At 36.2% G+C, this 20,913-nt stretch overlaps 1 protein-coding gene across 1 annotated transcript in view; it reads right to left on the bottom strand.

Annotated features, from left to right (window-relative positions):
- The window catches only part of LOC104410651 (centlein-like), a gene marked incomplete at both ends in the record, with an annotated part of 78,335 nt that overhangs the window by 45,544 nt on the left and 11,878 nt on the right, over positions 1–20,913 (bottom strand). Inside the window, 3 exons of the mRNA XM_010020887.1 lie at positions 6,921–7,100; positions 7,688–7,822; positions 20,326–20,410. Of these exons, the coding sequence (XP_010019189.1) occupies positions 6,921–7,100; positions 7,688–7,822; positions 20,326–20,410 (400 nt within the window). The remainder of the gene's footprint in view (positions 1–6,920; positions 7,101–7,687; positions 7,823–20,325; positions 20,411–20,913) is intronic.

A 20,913-nucleotide genomic window follows, 5' to 3' on the forward strand; every position in this document is an offset into this window, starting at 1 on the left:
GAGGAGTAAGTGGGGGGAGGGAGCGAGCGGCTGCGTGGTTCCAAGTTGCCAGCTGGGCTTGAACCACAACAGATATATTTCAAATTTTAGGTGACCACCTATTCTTTACTGTAGGAAGTTTTCCTTAATTCATCTGCTGAATGTGGAAAGAGAATCCTGAATTAAATCTTGGCAAAACAGTAGTGCAGTATGTAACTACTAATTTGACTAAAACTTGTTTTCTTTGTAGAAATCAAACAGAAGATACCTACTCCTAACAAAGAAGTTACCATTCATTGTTTTAAGTTCTCTAATATTGCACAATATTGTGCATATGAACTAAGAATCATGGATACAGATTCATTTTTCAGACTGCTTGTTAAACATCTTACAATTTTGCACTTCAATTCAATGGAAAGAATAGTTTCTTCAGGAAAAGAAACTGCATACAAGAAAACTTCTGGAAATGTTCATTGAAAACAGTGTAAACAAGTAATAGTTTGCCATTTACAGTAAGCCATACCATACAAGCTAGTCAATAAACTGTTGTCGTGGCTTAACTCCAGCCAGCAACTAAGTACCACACAGGCACTTGCCCACTTCGTGCTCCTACTCTGCAGCGTGGATAATTGGAAAAAGGTAAAATGCATGGGTTGAGATAATCTTAGTATCTGAGATAAAGTAAAATATAGTAACAACAACAATAATAGTAAGGGGGAGGAGGGATAAAACCCAAAGAAAATAGTGAAGGGAAAACCAAAACCAAAGCCGAGTGATGCACAATACAATTGCTCACCGCTTTCGGACCAATACCCAGTCCAACCCAAGCAGTGACTGATCCCTTTCCTGTGATTCCCCCCACTTTTTATACTGGGCATGATGTGCTGTGGTATGGAATACCCCTTTGGCTAGTTTGGGTCAGGTGTTCTGTCTCTGCTTCCTCCCAGCTTCTTGCGCCCCTCTTCACTGGCAGAGCATGAGAGACTGAAAAGTCCTTGACTGGGGTAAGCGCTACTGAGCAACAACTAAATCATTGGTGTGTTACCACCATTGTTCTCAGACTAAAGCCAATACACAGCACTGCACCAGCTACTAGGAAGGAAATAAACTCTATCCCAGGTGAAACCACTGCAAATGTGAAGGTGTATCTGGGAAAAATAGCAGCAAGGCAGCTTACTCAAGCAAGACTTCAGTCTTTACATAGTGACCTTATTAGAGTTCTCCGGAGGCTTAGCAGCTTAGAAGAGTACTTCGGTCTTTAAGAACCTTCATATGACTATTCTCTCAGAGTGTTTTGAGGCATGAATGTAAATAGAAATATTACAGCAATATCTAAGGCACAGTTTCAGAAGGGCAACAGTTTTGATATTATACTATTCACAGACACAATCACATGTTCTCAGTAAGGCAAATGATGCTGGAGAGGAACTCATCATCAGGGACCGCAGTAATAAGACAAGGGGTAATGGGTTTAAACTTAAACAGAGGAAGTTCAGGTTAGATACAAGGAAGAAGTTCTTTACTGTGAGGGTGGTGAGAGACTGGCACAAGCTGCCCAATGCAGTGGTAAATGCTCCATCCCTTGCAGTGTTAAAGGCCAGGCTGGACAGAGCCTTGAGTGACATGGTCTAGTGTGAAGCATCCCAGCCCATAGCAGGGGGTTGGATGTAGATGATTCTAAGGTCCTTTCCAAGCCAAACCTTTCTAGGAATCTATGAAATATTCCTTGATTGATCAATAATTTAAAATAAATACCTCATAGTAGGATAGTATATCTAATCTACTGCCAACAGTATATTATTTTATCTTCCATTTACATACAGACTTAAAAAAGTAAAGAAATGCACATTTTTGCCTTTCAGCAAAGATGCCTCAAAGGCTAAGTAGCAGAAATTATTTTTTCTGAGAAAACAAAAGATTTCAGAATGATAGGAGATCTATCAACACATGAAAATGAAGAAGTGGAATAATATCATCTGTAACTTGCAGCCACATAATCTTAGGGTTTCTCCTCAGTGTGTTTTCTTTTTCCACAACAGCTGAAAGTTACTGTAATGTGTGAACAAAAGTGATAACAGTTCAGATTTTCTGTGAATAAATCCTTTTTGCCTGTCTTTCACAACACACTATAGAGTTGCAGACGTTTTTCATGGTAGAGATTAAAAAAAAACTCTGATCCTTCCAATGCTTAAGGTTCCCACGACCCATTGCAGGGTACATTACAAAGCATAGTTTACAAATTATTCTGTCATAAATACAACATTAGACACAATGGCAGAAATTAAAAACAGAAGAAGAGTACCTGTCAGTACTTCACCCCATTTATGACATACATTACTTCAGATTTTGACTTAACTAACAAACTAATCAGTTCAACCTCTTGAATTGATTATGAAACCTTGATTTTTTTTTTTTAAGCATTAATGAAAGGGCAGTACATGAAAACAGGGGCTAGGAGGGACCTGTTATACAGATAGCTTATATACTGAAATATCTTATAGTGAGGCATTTCATAGAGCTTTTGTACATAAGTTAGAAATCTAAGAGTATGAAATAACCTATAATCCTTTACAATCAATTTCTCAGTATCTCAATTTTTTAAAAGCAGGTGTAATTTATTATATTGCCATTTAGTTGATACAGTAGTTCACTGCATAAACATGTAGTCTAAAAATTCATTAAATACAAATTCTCCTAAACCTGATTTTCAAAGTAAAGCTTATTTCAATTGTATATACAGACTGTTTAGAATTCTTTTAAAGCATATTGAAGGAAGTGCTATTTGAAACACAGTAAGTAAAAACAATTCAGTTATATAATGCAACAAAGAAAATGCATATTCTAGAGAAAAATACAAGACACAGTAAAAGATATGATACTTCTTTATAACAGTATCATACGTTAACAGTACAGAAAGTGAAGCACAAAGAATAAGTCTAGTCATTATTTCTAGCCATGAAAAATAGTGATCCTAACTAAAATGAAAAATAATTTAAGGTTAAACATTACAGGAACATTTTGATCACTTCAAGACCAAGAACTATAAACTCAGAAAAATCAGAGAAAGGGTGAATTTAAAAGAAGTTCAAACATTAAAAGCATAACACAAAGACATGAAGCAGCACAGTTGTGCAGATTATGGACTCACTCTGAATTAACACTAATATTTTGTTATTTGTAACATCAAACCCTTAGAAAGTCACTTTCAAGTACAGTAACTTTGTTTTCATGTTTTTTCATGTTATGTATTATGTCAGATGTGAGAGTATTTTTTTCAAGGTCCAATCCCAATAATGCTCTCATTTTTCAACGGTACTAAAATCCCAGGCTCCTCTTGACAAGAGATGGCTGTTTCTCAGCGTTTAATTTTAACAGACAACACCTCTCCAAGTTCCTTTAAAAGCTCTCACATTCAGACTTCAGGAACTTCAGAAAGTACTGTACTAACTAGAAAAAACTTCCTACTAAACATTAATTTAGGTAGCCTTCACCCAAAGAACAACAAAATAACTCAAACACCTAACTCATTCTTAAATATGGATACAATCCATGCAAAAGGTGGCTGATTGACAGCTTTTCCACTTGTGCACTTTCAGGACACACAGAAAGCTGATATAAGCCTTAGAAATCACAGAAGAGTAATTCTCAAGAGCTACTTTAATGCAGAAAGCAATATTAATTTTTTGCACACTTCACATTATTTATATGAAGGTACACATGGGACAAATGCATTTGTAAGACAAATAGTAAAACACTATTGCCATCCTTTTAGCCATCTTATCGGGTCTCTTCCTGTTTACCTGTCTCACTCAGATTTCGGCTAATACAACAAGTCTTTAAAGAAATATTCCTTAAATGGACAAACTAACCATAGAAGATTTTTCTCTCAATTTGAAAAAGTTTAATTTTACACCCCAATTCAGCTTACACTAGCTCTGGAAACAATCAGTCTTTGAAAGTGACAAGTTAAACTTTTCTGCAAAGAAAATGGTTTAAAGACTGGGGCTGGGGAAGGAGGAAAGGGCTAGTAACACTTAGTTCAGTCTTTAAACAGCGGCTACTTTTCCAAAACAAGAATCTGTTATTTAGACATTTCCATCATCTAATACACATTTTAAAAGCAATGCTGCCATAGCTTATGCTTATAAGGTTTCATTTTATTCTTCCACAGATATAGGGCACTAACATGAATAGTACCTGTATACAATAACACCTACAATATTGTTAATGATAGTGTTTATTACTGAAAAACACGTACAAAAAGAGATGTCAGTTCAACTCCCTATCTCAAGGCTGAGACGCAGAACTAACTTTCAGAGGGGGATATAATTTCTGAATTTAACTTATTTTTATCTGTAACCACTTTTACAATCGCTTGAGAACAACAATACAATTTCATTACTGAATTTGCTCATAAATTATTTTTTAAAAGCATTTCAGGTACACGTTATATTGGGGGGTATATATTAGAACACCATAATCTGCAGCCCAATATTGTGCAGTGTGTTAATGTCATTTTTGGCATAAGGAAATTATTATTCTTTATTTATGCATAAGGAAATTATTATTCTTTATTGTTTATAAGCATCCTGTTAAAGCCAATATGGCATCCAATATTGATTCTTGAGTGTTGAACAATAGCAATGGGGAATGCCAGGAATGAAGGGAGAAATTTATTCAAACGACTACTTAAATTTTCAGGCAAGTGTTTACAGAAGTATGTAAAAACAGCAATGAACTAGAAAGGGTGTTGTTTTCATAAATTATTATTTTACAAAATATTGATAAAAAACAATGAGACAACATATTATTACTTCCTGTCAGTCAGAGATAACACTTCCCTCTTGCAAATAGTATTTTTAATTACTTCTCAATCCTTGCAATAGCCTTGCAAGATAATCAACTTCACCTAGCTCTGACCACTAGCAAAGGTACATAGTCACTTGTCTAACATCACAGAACAAATGGAGGAAAAAAAAAAGGAAACGGAAAAGGAAAGGGAGAAGAAGGAGGAAGAGAAAGAAGAGGAAGGAGATAGGGGAAGCGAGGGGGAAAGGGAAAAGAAGGAAAAGGGAAAAGAAGGAAAAGGGAGGGAAGGGGAGAGGAGGGGGAAGAAAAGAAAGTTCTCCTTGTTCTGCCTTTTACTAGAAAGGAGTGCAAGAAACTCTTGATATACCTCTCATCACTTACAAGTCTCAGTTGTAGGTAGGTTAATTCCATTGCTGAGTGTCCAGACAATGTTTCTGAACTCCTCTTTTGTAGCTTTTGCTGTTTCTGCTTCCTGAATACTGTTTTCCACCCCTGCCCTACACTGGAGTTTGGTGATTAATTGTTTGGTAAGCCGGCCTCCTGATACATCCACTTCTCAGGATGGACCATACTTGGATTTGGAAGAAGCCATCTTCAAAGAGTTTATAATCTTCCTGACCGTTTTTACCATTCAGTTCTGCTTCTCATGGGATGCCACCTACCAGTTCCCTGAGCAATCTCCTTAATTCTAGGTCTGTATTGTGCTACTCTCCTTTCTCCATCTTCTCAGGGTCTTTGCCTTCACAATTTCATGGTCACTATAACCAAGGCTGCCATTAACTATTATCTCCTAAATCATCGTTGGTGAATAGCAGATCCAACTGTGTATCATTCCTAGTTATCTCAGGGAATACCCATCTCAAAACTTACTTCTGTCATGCCCTAGACACCATCTTGACCTGCTTGTGACCCCACTCTGAAACAACAATGCTATTTATGTCCATCTCTGGAATTACATGGCTGTGACACACCTTTCCCTCTTCAGCATGACTTACCAGCCAGGAAGATGGATACACTAAAAATTATTCTGTTTTCATTGAAGGTGTGGTCAACAGTGATTTTCAATAATTTCTCCAATATCACTAGCACTATATTTAACAATGTGAAAATTACTTGATCAGTTTAGTATACACTAGATTTTCTATCCCAAGTATCAACAAATCAGTTCTTGTCCTGGGAATCCTATAATCCTTCCATCATAACCACTCCAAAGGCCCCAGTTTGCAAGAACTTTACTTCCTGTGTTAGCAGATCTGAACAAAGCTCTTACAAAGGGTTTACAACAGCATAACAATCAGAACTGTCACCAAAACCACTGAATTGCAAATGGAGAAAAAAATACATTTCTGGGCAAGATGTTGATTAAACGGTTACTGCACTGAATATACCAGAAATTCATGTACTTCAATATTGTAAAAGAGCACAGAATTTTAAGTGTTTATTAGGCATTTAATAAAGACAACCTGCAAACTAGACTTGTACACAAGCAGCCATCAAACACTTAAACATGTTTGTGTCTCATTTCTTACAGTAATTAAAGAACTTACCAATTTTCACCAGCAAACAAGACAAAACATCATTTAAACAAAACATACAATATTCTGTACCACGTATTTGATTACTTCCTTTTTCATTTTATCATAAACAGTGAAAATAACTTTTTAATATATTATAGGAACAGTAAGGTCTCTCATAGAGTGGAGCCCTCTGGAGGCTATGACACAATTTATTCAAAAGTGCAGTTAAAGTTTTAAAGTGTTCTTCCAAAACAACAGATATCAAGTCTACTGCAACCAAATTATAGGTAAATTACACACTGAGAATAAAAATGTGAATGATAATACTTCTAAACTTTTATTATTTCACGTATATATATTTAATCTCAAAATACAGTATCTTCTATTTTTTAATGATTACATTTTAAGATGACTATTTGAAGTCAGATTCCAGCTTTGCAACATCAATTTTTAAAAAGCTGTGGGTCTTAAGTGAAGGAATGTAAATGAATGCAAGTCCCCACTGGTAGATTTGAATATATAACTTGTTATTTAAAGAAAATAACTCGTAGTGCAAATGCCTGGAGAAGTTAATTTTGAAATAACATCCATGAATCCATTCATTCCACTTCGTACCTTTATTCTGGCATCACTGCCAGATTTTTCTGGTTTCCATTGTGCCTCCTGCTTCCTCAGTTTCTCCAGGTCATTTAGCAGGTCAGCACAGCATGTATTTAATCCCTGATTTTCCGCCTCCAGGTTTTTTATAACCAGTCTGTTTTGCTCTTCCTTCTTCTGTGCACACTCCTCAGTGTCCTGTAGAACAGTACCACAAGGGCCGATAAACAAAAAAGTGAGAACTAATCAGCAAATATAAACTGTGCAGTTTTACCCTCACAGCAGCTTCTTCTATATTTGATGGCCAAGGTCACCTGTGTACTTTTATTGGCCTCTTTCATGCAGGTGGAAGGGTCATATTTTTTAGCTGGATGACAGCTTTGATGAGCACACATTTGCAAAGAGCCCATTAATTGATCAAGCTGCCTTTGATGCTGTCCCCAGCTATTTTTGAGACCCACACAGACATATCCTCCCAGACCTCGGCTTTATCAATTAATAATGCCAGTCCCATCAGAATCTAATTATAAGAAGCCACATCTTCACACTCCTACTTTCTTTGCTCCATTTCCATCATTAACTATTTATCTGAAAGTTATAAAGCTTGGATTCTTGGCTTTAAAGCATCTTCCTTGGAGTTGGTGTGTGAGAAAATGGTAAGGTATAGCAAGGCCTAAGGCAATTTCTTCTCCAAGCTTGTCACTTTCTGTGCCACAAAGGCTGACATTGCTTAAAGAACTACTTCAAAGCTACAGTCTTATGAAACTATGTACAAGTCAATATACCTTAAGTTCTTGGCTTTTATCTTTAAATTTCTGGTTCAAGTTACTGAATTCATTCTTCAAGCGTGCATTTTCGTCATCCACAGCATTTTTTCTCTGTATTAAGTTGTTTATCTCCTGCTGCTGTCCTGTGAGCCTCTATATAAAAAAATAATCTCTTAATAGACAAAAAGTAATTGTAAAAGAACATGCATGTACTGGATTTTAGTCCTGTGCGTTTCAGACATATGAAATGTAACCATCTGATATATGTAGTTTTACAGCACTATTTTAATTTCATTAGTTCTTTAATCATACTCAGAACTGCAAGACTATATGACACAGTAACACAAGTGAGCAACTGAATATCTTGCTGCTACTGAACAAAGGAGCCCGTAAATGCAGAACGGAATGGAAATTAGTCAGTCAAGCTGACAAACCAGGTCATTTGCAGAAGTTGTATCTGTACTTATTAAGAATACATTAGAATATTGTTTCACTTGCACTTTGAGTATACCAAAAATCAAACCAAAAAGTAACAAAATACTTCAAAATTCTTCAGAAATCATGACAATAATAACTATTGAGGAAACCAAAAATGCAACTGCTATGCCTTTAATATATAAGCTAAATGAAATATGTTCAGAAATAAAAAATTACCTACATGAGGATATACCTTTAGATTATTCCACAATATAGCTGACAATATGCACAAGGGTTTTCAACCTCCAGATGGTTACATCTGGTTCACATGTGTGACAGATGTGAGAAAGCAAGAAAATGTGATGAGAAAAACATGTAAAACAATATATCTGAAGTCAAATTCAGCAATCACTGATTTTAAACCTGCATGTAACAATCAGAGTAAAAAAATGCATGTACATCACCACTAAACTCAAAGTAACTCACCCACAAGAAGAAACACAGGCATTATGTGCAGCAGCCCTGCACACAAAGCAGCTGTGCAGGGTTAAGCAGGGCTTGCTCTGCATGTTGAACACTGTCAGTGTATTGGCATCCAGAGTACCTACATTGCACAAGGAAACTTCACCAACTGATAACCTCAGAAGGAAGACGCAATATTGGGAGTGTGAGTAGCAGTCTGAGTACCATCTTCTCAAGATACGCACACTCTTCTCCCTGCTCTGCCACTTCTGCTGTACTATGTTTTGACATTTGACAACCAGCTCAATAGTTGATAAACTACCCTTTTCAGTATTACCAGAGTTAAATCATACAAAAAGCATTAATTTCACATATTTTATTCCCACCTCCCCTGCATATATTTTTATTGTTCTATTTCTTCTACCACCATATCCAAATCTTTCCTATACATTGTTCCTCCACATAAATTTATTTTATCCCTCTGACCACTATTTCTATCTACAAACTGCTAGAAATACAAAAAACCCAAAAATGAACAAAAACACATATTAAAAAAAAAAACCCACAAAAAATACCACACAAAATGAATAAACTTCCCCAAAAACCCAAACCACAAACAAAACCATACCACACTATGTCACAGAAATTACATCCAAACAAGAACAAACCCTGCAACCAGTTCAGCGTATGAGAAAGGTATTGTAATCCAGCTAACCTGTGCAACAAATATTGAAAACTAACAACCATGAACGGATAATGTGTAGCAAATAGTGTAGGGAGGTATGAAGGAAATTTTTAACCCACACTAAAAATTTCACTTTATCAAGAAAAGAAAAAATTATCTTTGTTATACCTCATACTCAACAGCAGCCACAGTAGAATTCAAAGAATATACAAAATTACATACTTTCTAACAACGGTCTTTAAAAACATGGAAAACAAAGTGAATGTGAGTTTAAGAGAATGGAAAAATTAGAATAAAAATTGAGAAATAAAAGAAAATACAGAAACCTCATATTCTCGTATCTTGGATTTTTGCCTCAGATATCATTAATACCAACCAACCAGACAAAAAATAAAATAAAATTACAGAACAAGATTGTATTTAAAACAGTGCTAACTGGTAATCAATCTCAAACCTGTACTGTACTTGTTCATTTTTTATAAGATAACTTACTCACAGAGACTCACTCTACAGCACTGGTACCTTGAACCAATCCCCATCAAAGTTTGCCTAAGATTATAGACTCAAAATAGTTCTTCCATTTCCTTCAAAGAAAATCTAAACCTGAACTTCACATTCAGAAATCTATATGATATTTTCTCAAGAGACATAACCTAGTGCATAAGCCTCTTATCAGAAGACATTAAGGAGGGGACAATTAAATTAAGAAACCTCTTCTTAACTAAGGACTTCCCTCTTTCATATTTTGAACCTCCCAGACACCACACTCAATTTTCACTTGAAGCAAACAAGCTTCAGGAAATATTTGCTCTTCAGACATACTATTACAGTTACAGGAAGAAACTGTTGCTGGCAGAGATTATTTAGTTGCATCCTCAAAAAGGTATGAGTCCACATTACCATGGAAAACACCAGTTATTTTGCTTGCCTCCCTCCCAGTATCCAGGTCCTCACAGAATTTAAGCAGCTCCTTTTGAGTCTTCCTTCTAGTTTGCTACTACTTGTTTAATATTTATCAAGACAAAGTCTATATCTGAAGGACACCCTTAGAAATTCTACATATCTGAAGTAGCCTATTAGCACTGAGTTAAAACTTCACAAATATACGCTCTCATAAAATTTCAAAGTGCAGCTCCCGCTCTTTAAAGGCATTTGATTTTTGAGTACACAAGCTACGTTGTGTCACTACTTTCTTTCACCATACACTGTTTTGAAGCTGGTAAGCAAATGTCTATTAGTGAAGTAAAATCAAAGATCTTTGGGACCTGTTAGGAATGGGATGTTTTTGAGTAATTTGGAGAATGAAGGTACAAAAGTGCAATGAGCTATTTCAAATGTTTGTTCGATATTGCTGAGGTAAAATTTTAAACTCAAATAAGCTACTTAGTTCACATACTTTGCAGGATCATCAGACAGATTATTCTGAATCAGACTTGCACACTAATTACTTATCCCCACAACTGACCCACTTAAGACTTTAAATCAATCAAAAGCAAATACACTGCATCAATCACTAAGCAGCTAACTCACCTGAGTAGTCTACAAAGTCACCTACCACAGCAGTAGTGAAACATTATTTAGGTATGTAATACCTGCATGGCAAAAATCCTGCTACCTTCCAAAGCATTTTTCTTGGGTACCACTTCGTATGCTCTTATCTCTTCCTCTAAATGAATTGAACTTTTACTCTTTTATCTGCTCATTTCACATGCTTAAAAAGAAGAGAAAAAAAACAGGAGTATTACTCAGGAGCCATGACTGGGTAGAAATAAGGGTCATAAAGTAGAATTTCTGAGATACACACAACGAAGTAAATTATCATCTGCCTTTGCCTGTGCAGCTGCTTTTGCACTTTGCTTCCTCAACCTATGAATTACCTTGTATAATAGGAGGAAGAGAGTAAAGACCGATTTCTTACAACAGAGAATATAAGCAGCATTCCTAAAAGACTACCCTACTCTGGTAAGTAGGTGAATAGCAGAAAAACCCCATACCTGATCAACACATGGGGCAACCTCCCACATGAGGTTATTTTGACAGACTTCACCACAAAAAAAAAAAAACCCAAACAAACCTCATCAGGAATTCATCTATTCCCACAGTATCTACTGTTTTTGCCTAGATACTGTAAAAGACAGGATAATGCTACACAAGAACAATCTCAGCTCACATTTTGCATTGACTGCAGTCATACTTGTTTGAATACAACAGGACAAAAGCAATGTTCAATAGGCTTTTGACAGCTTGGTGCTCTAGAATTATAAAAAAAGGCTCATATACCTAAGACAACTACAGTACACTTCTAAGGAGTTTTCTATAGACAAAATTCCAAATACAAGAAAAAGTACTGTATTCTGGAAGTAAATTTGCTCTAATCATTTCACCCTTTGTTTAGCTGGCAGGAAATCAGAGTATCCTTTGTATACTGCTAGTGTCCAGAATCATCTAGGCAGTAGTACATACAAAGAAACACTGTGATCTGGTGGAACCAGTCTTTTGATGCTTAAGAGGCCTGCCATTCCAGAATTCCTTTTTATCCCTTCTTATAGCATCTCTTTAGCTACAACACTTTTTGGTTTTTTTTCCAAACAATGCAACAAGACACCTTGCTTCTGTCATTGGCTGCTGAAGCACTTCAGGAAAAAAAAATCAAGTCTCTACACCACGATATTAAAGGTGTCAATCTATGGCTGCAGTGAAGGGACATGCATTCAACTTCCACTAACAAAACAAACAACAGGGTAACAAATAAACATTGCATTCTGTGATTTCTTTATTACATTGTTTATCAGAAGCTCCCACTATGCAGTACACTTCTAATATACCACATCAATAAAACAAAAAACAAACAAACAAACACAAACCAAAATAACTGGAACTGACAAAAAAATTGAAGTATTTGCGCCCAAGCAGTGGCTTTTAATGAAATCCTGACATCTTAAGCAGAAACAAAATTAATTTATTAATGAGCTTACTTTACCACAACTTAAATGTTAAAACATTGTCTTTTAAACTTCTCAAAATTTCTACTTCAACTTTTACATAATTATTTCCTTCCTTTCATCATCTCTTTTTATCCACAAAGTAGTTGAGGCTGACTTACTGTACTCCTAACTTTCTCTCCTTTCTTCCAACTTTCCCTTTTTTCTAGCAGAAATTGTTAGACACCACTAAAATATGCCAGTAACATTTCATAGCCTTCATAATTTAGCTTTCTGAAATTTCTGTTTAGATTTTTTCAACTTTTATTAATTCTCATTGTTCTAACTTGAACACTTATACACATTTAACAAATAACATCCCTAGTCACATTCTCATATCCTCCCAAATAAAGAAAAACAAAAAAGATTAAAAACTAAACAAAATAAATTCACTCTTTCATCTCATGACTATTCATTAGATTCTGTAATTATTTTCAGATGTAGGAGGAACAGAAGTTCTACGTAAATAATTCACGAAAAGGTAACCATATGCTGTGCTTTAGAAGTCATCTGCTGCCATTTTGCTGTCTGTATGATGTCCTCTCATAGTCAAAATGACACTAGCTAGGTAAGATATAAAACACAAGTTATTTTTAATTCCATACTCCCCAAAAAGTAAAATGCCAACAGAGCTCCCTGATTCTATAATATCCCTCCAAAGGAAACCTGTATTCAGTTAACTGTTGACTCCTAACAAGGACAGAAAACCCAGAAAAAATAGTAACTGATATATTATGCATTTAAAATTTAACTCATGCAATAATAGTATGAGTGCATATCCCATTACTAATTCCTATCTTTCACACCTGCTTTAACAATCTTATATAATAGTAATTACAAAAAAAAAAACCCAACAAAACCAAAAAAGACCCCACAAAAATACCCAAACAACTGCAGAGAGGGGAAGTGAAGTGGGGAAGTTCATTTGATTTTCGTACCACCAGAACCATGTTTGGTTTTCCTTACCCGTGCTTTCTGGGCCTCCCTGACATTAAACAAGTTAAAGAATTGTTTCTGAAAAGAAGCATGAATCCGCAAGCAGACATTTACAAATCCATTCCCAAAACAAATGAGAATTTTGAACTCCTATTTCTAGGTCGTGAAATAAAACATGGTAACTTGCAAGATACATACAAGGAGAAACACTCCTTAGGACACTGTCCATTCAAATGTGCCTACCTACTATTTACATGCCAGAGAAAAAGGGCAGGTCTTTTTTGCAGGAGGAAGAGAAGAAAATGAAGACTCTTTAAAGCTCTTCTATAAGACGATCAGGTAAAATGGTTCTGCCACAGCAAAGGAGACCAGAAATACAAGCAGCTGACTTCAGCCTGCAGGTAGCAGATCTGTACTTACTCCTCTACCACCGGTCAGTCTCGCTCCTGAATTCTCAGCTGACACACAGATTAAGGAAGGGTCAAACATTATAATATATTATAAACACCATGTTCCCTATTGTCCTCTTTGGAATTGTCCAATGTGATTAATTCAGTGTCTTCAGCAAAGTTTGCTATCTTACTGGAGCCACCTGACAGAATTTCTTAGTTTTTGAACATGTTGTGGAAATAAATTGTGACTTTATGTAGTGCATCAGTCAGTCTTGGAACTCTAGCACCAAAGGAACCATCTTAGCAAGGTATCTGCTAAGTAGATCACAGCACCGACAAAACTTTATGATGCATACCATTTCATTCCACTCAAGCTGCTCCTTACAACTATACTGCACATTCCTTCTCTCATTCACTAAAAGAAAATTCTACTGTTGTTTTCACTTCTTAAAATATCCTAATATCTTTTCTATCCCTTCCGCTGCACAGGTGTAGTGCAAGTAAGTGTTGCCAGCACCTGCATTTTTGCATTGACAAAAGAGCCAAGTACTGTTTCTGGCACACGTGCAATAGGTTTCCCATCTCTGAAATGTGGAATAGAGAAGTTCCTTGTCATGCAAGAGGGCAATACTTAGAGGCAGTTTTTCACAAAAGTATTCCTCTAATTTGGAAATGAGACATTAACTGCCAAAAAAGAAAAGCTGTAGCTTCATACTACATTCAGCACTTCTCCCAGCATAGCATGTATTGCAGTAATGCATCTGCTAGATTTAGAGATTAACTGTCCACTTTTCTTTAATAAGGATATGACAGCTCTCAGGATAACTACAGTGAACACTGACAACATAATCTCACAATCTCGCCTCAACTGTAACATCACCTTAACAATCAGCTGCTCTAAATAAACCCCCTTTCCTCTTTTGCCTAGTCTGGACAGACTGGATTTTCTGTAAGACCTATAAAACAGTGCTGTAAAGCGGCACTGTCCAATATATTGATACTTTCTCTACTCTTTCCTCCCTTCATAGCAGCTGTATTTTGAAACTATGGAAAGCAACAGCCCAGCCCTCTAGGTCAGGCAGCAGAAAGTCTGAAGTATCTTCTTAGCCCCTAATTCTCTCTACTAATTCCAAATCAAACCCAAAAACCTGCTAAAATCAGCTCTTCTCTTTTCTTCACTGAAAAGTACAATCTTGATGGAACCTGGGGTTTGGTTTTTTCCCTCACTTTCCTTCTTCAGCGAGGCCTATACGAGTTCCTCAGAGTGAGACAGTCTCTGTCTCTGGAAGCGTGCAAGAGTATCTGAGATCTGCAGGAATCAATGCCTACCAGCACCTTCTCCTGACACAGCAGTATTTCATTACACTCACATACATCAATGCTGCCAGATCAGGTGTAGTAAATACAGAACAGCTGTTTCTATGATCAACTTTTCTGACAAGCTCCTTCCTAACTGCTGTCAGCAGATTCACAAAGGCCAGAACCTAATCTCAAAGGGCACTGCATGCTTCTTACTGCTACTTAGTCCTTATGGAACAACAATTTTCTTGAACTTGAGGAAATTTGTTTGCATCCAGGTAAGAAGCCACGATATATGAAAAGATTCCTCATCAACAATGTCCTTAAAGAGGGAATAAAATACGGCTTCATCCTCTTAAAACTAAACTGACTTCATAATAATAAAAAAAAATACAGCAACCAGATAATATGCTGAACACCATTAAGAAGTTAATCTCTACAGTAGAGACAGTTTCCAATGGCTTTGGAAACCATTTTTATCTCAAGAAAAAACACTACCCTATTGTAACTCTAACTGACTACATGACAACTATTCTTACCTGCATTGAACAAGAAATTTCCCAAACTAGACTGCAGTTCCCTAAAGGATGAGTAAGATCATAAACATGACCTTCCTCTTCTTTCCAGGCTTCAATTCTGAGCTCCACTAACATAAGAATCAAGCAGACAGAGGACAAGAAACATCCCATTTCTTTACTTACTGTACTTTTTCCTGTCTTACCCAAGGGCATCTATGATTTCAGCTATCTTTGTAGACACACCATGGAGAACACGAATAATGAGTAATAAGGACCCAGAAACATTAGCTAACTTCAGGCATGGCTACACAGACAAATTAATGAAAAGTTGAGGCATGGATTTACAGAATACCTGTCCAAAAACCCAATGTAGTTACTTTTTTCGCAGATTAAGTAGGAAAACTCCTTCCAAAAAACAGAGTAAGCTACCTCACAGAAACAATTTTCAACTTGTACAGAAAGCATTCCTACTGGGAATTCACACAAAAGTACTAATGAGCTGTAAAGGTACACTGTGATTTACAGCTTATTAATTTCTTCAGGCAATCAAGCCCACAGGTATTAGCCATAGTCATCGTACCACCTCCTCCAGGTAGCATTCTATCAATAAACAAGAATCAGCAACTTCTGACTATTTGAATAATAAATATATTTTCCTCCCCACCTTTCTCATTCAGACCAGCTCCTTAACAAGATTTCTTTCCCTTAATTTTATGGGAAAACTAACTAGAAGGTGGCAAGCAGAAAGGCACAAAGACATAATAATCACTGATGCAGGGCTACATAAAACAGACAGGTTTCACTACTGAGGGGTGATCACTTTCCCAGGCAATTTTACAACTTGTGTAAAATCATCTTTTTTAAAGAAAAAAGAAGTGTCAGTGTCCTCAGATATTCTTTCCTTGCAGTATCTTTAAATCTTATTCAGTGGTGAAACTTTTTCTGCAAAGAGTTTATAAACTTTGCATAATCTCATCAACACTGACACATTCATCTAAATTCCCTATTACCAAAATTATCCTCATGTCCCTCGTTACACAAGAAGAATCAAGGTTATATGCTACTGGATATAAAGTGTTTAGATGGCAAGAATGTCTGTATATATTTGTCTTAATTTAATAACAAGATTTTATTACAAAGAAAAATACAATCAGGTGAATGTACAAAAGTTAAGAAAAATTTATTAGCGTTAATTAATGCTCGAAGGTAGAATTATGCTTCTTTCAATTGGACCCATTAAAAGGGCTTTAATATAGATCTGCACAGCAAGCTGAAGATTTTCAAGTGCAGATAATGAGGCAAGCCAGTACTATTTTAACCCCTCTGGAGTATAATCAGTTGGTAAGGTTTTGAAACGTTACAAGGTCTAGGACAAAAGGATTAGCTTTAGTTATTCCAGACCAAAATTGAAGCCTAATTAATTAACAATGTTACAGAAAAGGTTCATTGCTATTTTTACACATCTTTAATTTCATCTTCTAAGGAAAACAGGTGAGATTTTAATTTATCTATTGCATGAATGACAGAAGACTGAGTTCCCCATTCCCACATTATCCTCTAAATTAATTGCTTAAATTTGAAATTTTAATGCATTTTTTCAAAAACCTCACCTTATTTAAAAAAAAAAAAAAAAAAAGCACCAGTGATCTATTTGAGACATATACAAATATTATAAATATACCAGGTGGGAAATGTTTCCAAAGAAAAAGGAGAATGAAGAAAAAAATCTGCAGCGGTCAACCTTCAGAAGAAAAATAATTAAAATTGTAGGACAGTAAGTTATCTACTTAAAGGCAGCAGTTTGAAATTCTTTTCCTTGAAACACATATAGAAATTAGGACACATAGCTACAGAGATAACTACTGAGAAAAGTTTTGAGCCAATATGTAAAACAAAAGTGACAGTAATAAGATCGGTATAGCAATCTAGTCACCAGCCTCAAAGGAGCAAGATTTTTACCGGACAGCATTGAGAGTAAAATAGGTGCATGTCAGATAAGGCACAGCTGTGACTATCAAGACCAAAAGTTACCAATCAGCCACAAAGGCAACAATTTAAAAAAAGATGCAATAAAGGGAAAAATACAGTGGAAAACTCCAATAAAACTAATTTAGGTCTCAGTAATAAGTAACTACATGCACCTCACCTAGGGTGCGGGAAACATGCTTTATTGCTTGGAGGAATTTTAAAAGGGCTGTTAAGCACATCAGGACAAAGTCTAATCAGAATACAAGAGATGAAAGATTATTGCAGTTTCTCCTTCTAGGGTTCTGTTGTTTCTGGCTGCAACATTAACTTATGTCCATGTCCAGTTATGAGATATGTCATTTATTTGCCCTTTTCCCCTTACCCATTATGGATTCAACCAGCTGCTCGCAGCCACTTAGAAATTCCTAGTAAATAAATGCCCTATGATAAATGATATTTTTGCAACTGGTATCTCTGTGCAAGGTGGGAAGGGGAAGGGAAAAACAACAGAAGAGACAATTGAATAAATCTCACCTTCCTAAATGTAACAGATTGGTAGACTGCAATGCACAACTTTGAAGTCTTGCTGTCTATATTTTACGGAAAAGAATTTTCATTTACATCACTGTCAAAACTCAGTTTTATAAGCAACCTACCTGCATGTTAGCTACACAGACATCTTTTTTTCCCCCTAGATGAACAAAGAAAGAACAATCCAGAAAAATAAACAAGAATGCTCCTTACTACATTGTTGTCTATGCTAGCTCCAGTCTTTGTTTACCAAACTACCAAAACCATTCAAAAAACTTAGAAATGTATCCTCCTCATTTCAATACTGTGGCACCCTGGCCAATGGATGAGGCAAGAAGATCAGAACGACACCAGCTTTGTACACAGCTTTTATATAGCACTGGCCATTGGCACTATCTGGTGCCCTTCACAATCTCCTCTTAGTCAATGATGCTCTAATGGAAGCTATTTGAAAGGGCTGCATTACAACATGCATTAAAGTTGCAATGATCACCAAAAAAAGCAGCTTCTGTCCTCCTCATCTGTTAACTCTTCCCATCCTGTTGCCAAGCTCTCCTTTACCAGCTGGCATTTTTCCTTGGTTCTAGTTATATTTTCAGCCTTTCTCCACTTCCAGATGGTCATTGCATCACACTATCAATTTCAGATTTCTGATCAATTTCAATTTCAGCTTCTGATGTTTACCTGAAACCACAGAGAGCAATCCCATGGAAATGCATGCTACAGGTTCAGAAGCTGCCACAACAGGCAGCTCTTCTTGAAAGCACCTTATTGCACACAAATTCTTATGAACTTCTTACACACGATTCCTGCAGCTAGGATAGGATAAAAATGCAGGAATAATCATGCATTGCTGGTTTATATTCACTGGTTTTATTTTCACTCTGTATAACTACCCAAAAGGAGGATGGAGCAACAAGGTGACTGGTCTCCCAAGTAACAAGTGATAGGGCAAGAGGTAATGGCCCCAAGCCGCACCAGGGGCGGTTTAGACTGGATACTACGAAAAATTACTCCACTTAGAGGGTGCTCAGGCATTGGAACAGGCTGCCCAGGGAACTGGTAGAATCACTGTCCTTGAAAGTGTTCAAAAAACATGTAGATGAGGCCCTTAGTGACATCGTTTAGTGGTGGTCTTGGCAGTCCTTGGGTAATTGTTGGACTTAATGATCTTAAAGGTCTTTTCCAACCTAGTTGATTATATCATTCTATAAAACCATGTGCATGCATGCCTCAGACACATTACAAATCACACCTACAGCTATGAGGACATGACAACACACAGAAACTCCAGCCACTGCTCTAATACAAAATAAAAGTATGAATAACACCCTTTCAGTAGTGTTTCTTGTCAGGCAGCAGGTGTATCAGGTTTATTTTGAACAGACCAGAATTAGATAAGCTCTGGAAACCTCAGTTTATACCACTGGCTACACAACTTACTTCAATTCAAGCAAGACTTAGTAAAGGCCATCAGAAATGTGAGAAATTCACTAATGATCTGCTTTATGGAAGAAAGCACACCCCCAGCAAGTTTACTGATGACACATAAATGGGAGAAGTGGACAGAGGGTCATGATGACAGGCTGGAAAAACGGGCTGAAAGGAACCTGATGGAATTCAACTATGGCAAACGAAGAGTCCTGCACCTGGAGAAGAACCACCCCATTTGAGATTTATGGAGAAAAGGAAGGCACAATATTTATTGTTCTCTTCTGTTTCTTTCATTAGTGTTGGATTTCCTAAGTACTGTATTCCAAATATTATGAAGGGTTCAAAAGCTTCGATTATTTTTGAAATAATTATTTTTATTTTTTAGGGTATATGCTCATATCCCCTCAATTTCACCAACAGCTTGGCCCAACACTTGGGGGGGGTTTGGTTTTCTTTTTTTACTGATACACAGCACTCAATTTGAGTTAACAGTTCAATTGAAAATACACATAAGACTTATGTATGACATTTTGGATTTGCCAGTATTATTTTACAGTTTATGCTAAAAGTTAACTTAATAAATATTGGTATAACTTAGTAATACTAAAATACATAGATGTATTTTAACAGTATTGCTTTTAGGATTCTACATGTTTAGTTCTCATTACTATAGTAATGTCTTATTTTTATATGAGCCAGGGTGGCAAATCTTTCCCAACCAGGGGCACATTACAAACCTAAACATAGTCAGAATTCATCGAGATTAAAATCCAAGTTTAGGTTTGTCTATTAGGCAAAATAAGGCAATGAGTTGATAAAACTTTTCAGAAGTTTCCTCTAAAATCACAGGAACTTTTTAGGTGAAAGGTCAACCTTCTAAACAGAACAGTTTATCAGAAGACTATCTTCTCTGAATTACCTGCAACTTTCACCTTAAGACATAACTGCAAACTATTTTCACATCTTAGGAAACATAAATGTGATGTCAATGACAGAAGTTTTCTTAACTGCTCTATTTAAACATAATACGAACCTGTTCTAGGGTTTCTATTTTGCTGTCTTTGGCTTGCAAAATCTCTAAAACCCTTCTGTCCTTGACTTCAGCTTTCTGTTTCTCTCTGGAAACAAACAAAAAAAAAAATAGACACTTTATTAGTCATAATTTGCAGTTAATCATTCGAATTTTTCATGTCCTGATAATGAATGTCATTTTAAAGTACAGAAAATTAAATTATCTGAAGCTGACAGGCCTTCCAGAATTAATCAGAGAGCATATGGCAAGTGACAGCAAATTACATCTGTAAACAGCTAACACAACTTTGTTCAAAAAGAACAGAAGCAAGAGATCTTAAAATACATTTTTAAGCAGCTGAAACTATCTATCGTATTCTTTCCCAAATGCAGGAAGTGTATTTGTCCATAGACTTATCAAAATTCTTTTTTTCATGCTAGGCAATATAGAGCTACTAAGCTGCTTGGCTTTGTGAAGTCCTCTCAGCTACGTAGCATTTCAATGTCTAAAACAACACTTATAAACACAATAGATTATTTTACTATTTTCAAGATTAACAGAACCTATAACTTTTTCGGGGGGGGGGGGGGGGGGGGGGGGGGGGGGGAG

The sequence above is a fragment of the Nestor notabilis genome, unplaced genomic scaffold, assembly GCF_000696875.1.
Source record: "Nestor notabilis isolate BGI_N333 unplaced genomic scaffold, ASM69687v1 scaffold3268, whole genome shotgun sequence".
NCBI lineage: Eukaryota > Metazoa > Chordata > Aves > Psittaciformes > Psittacidae > Nestor > Nestor notabilis.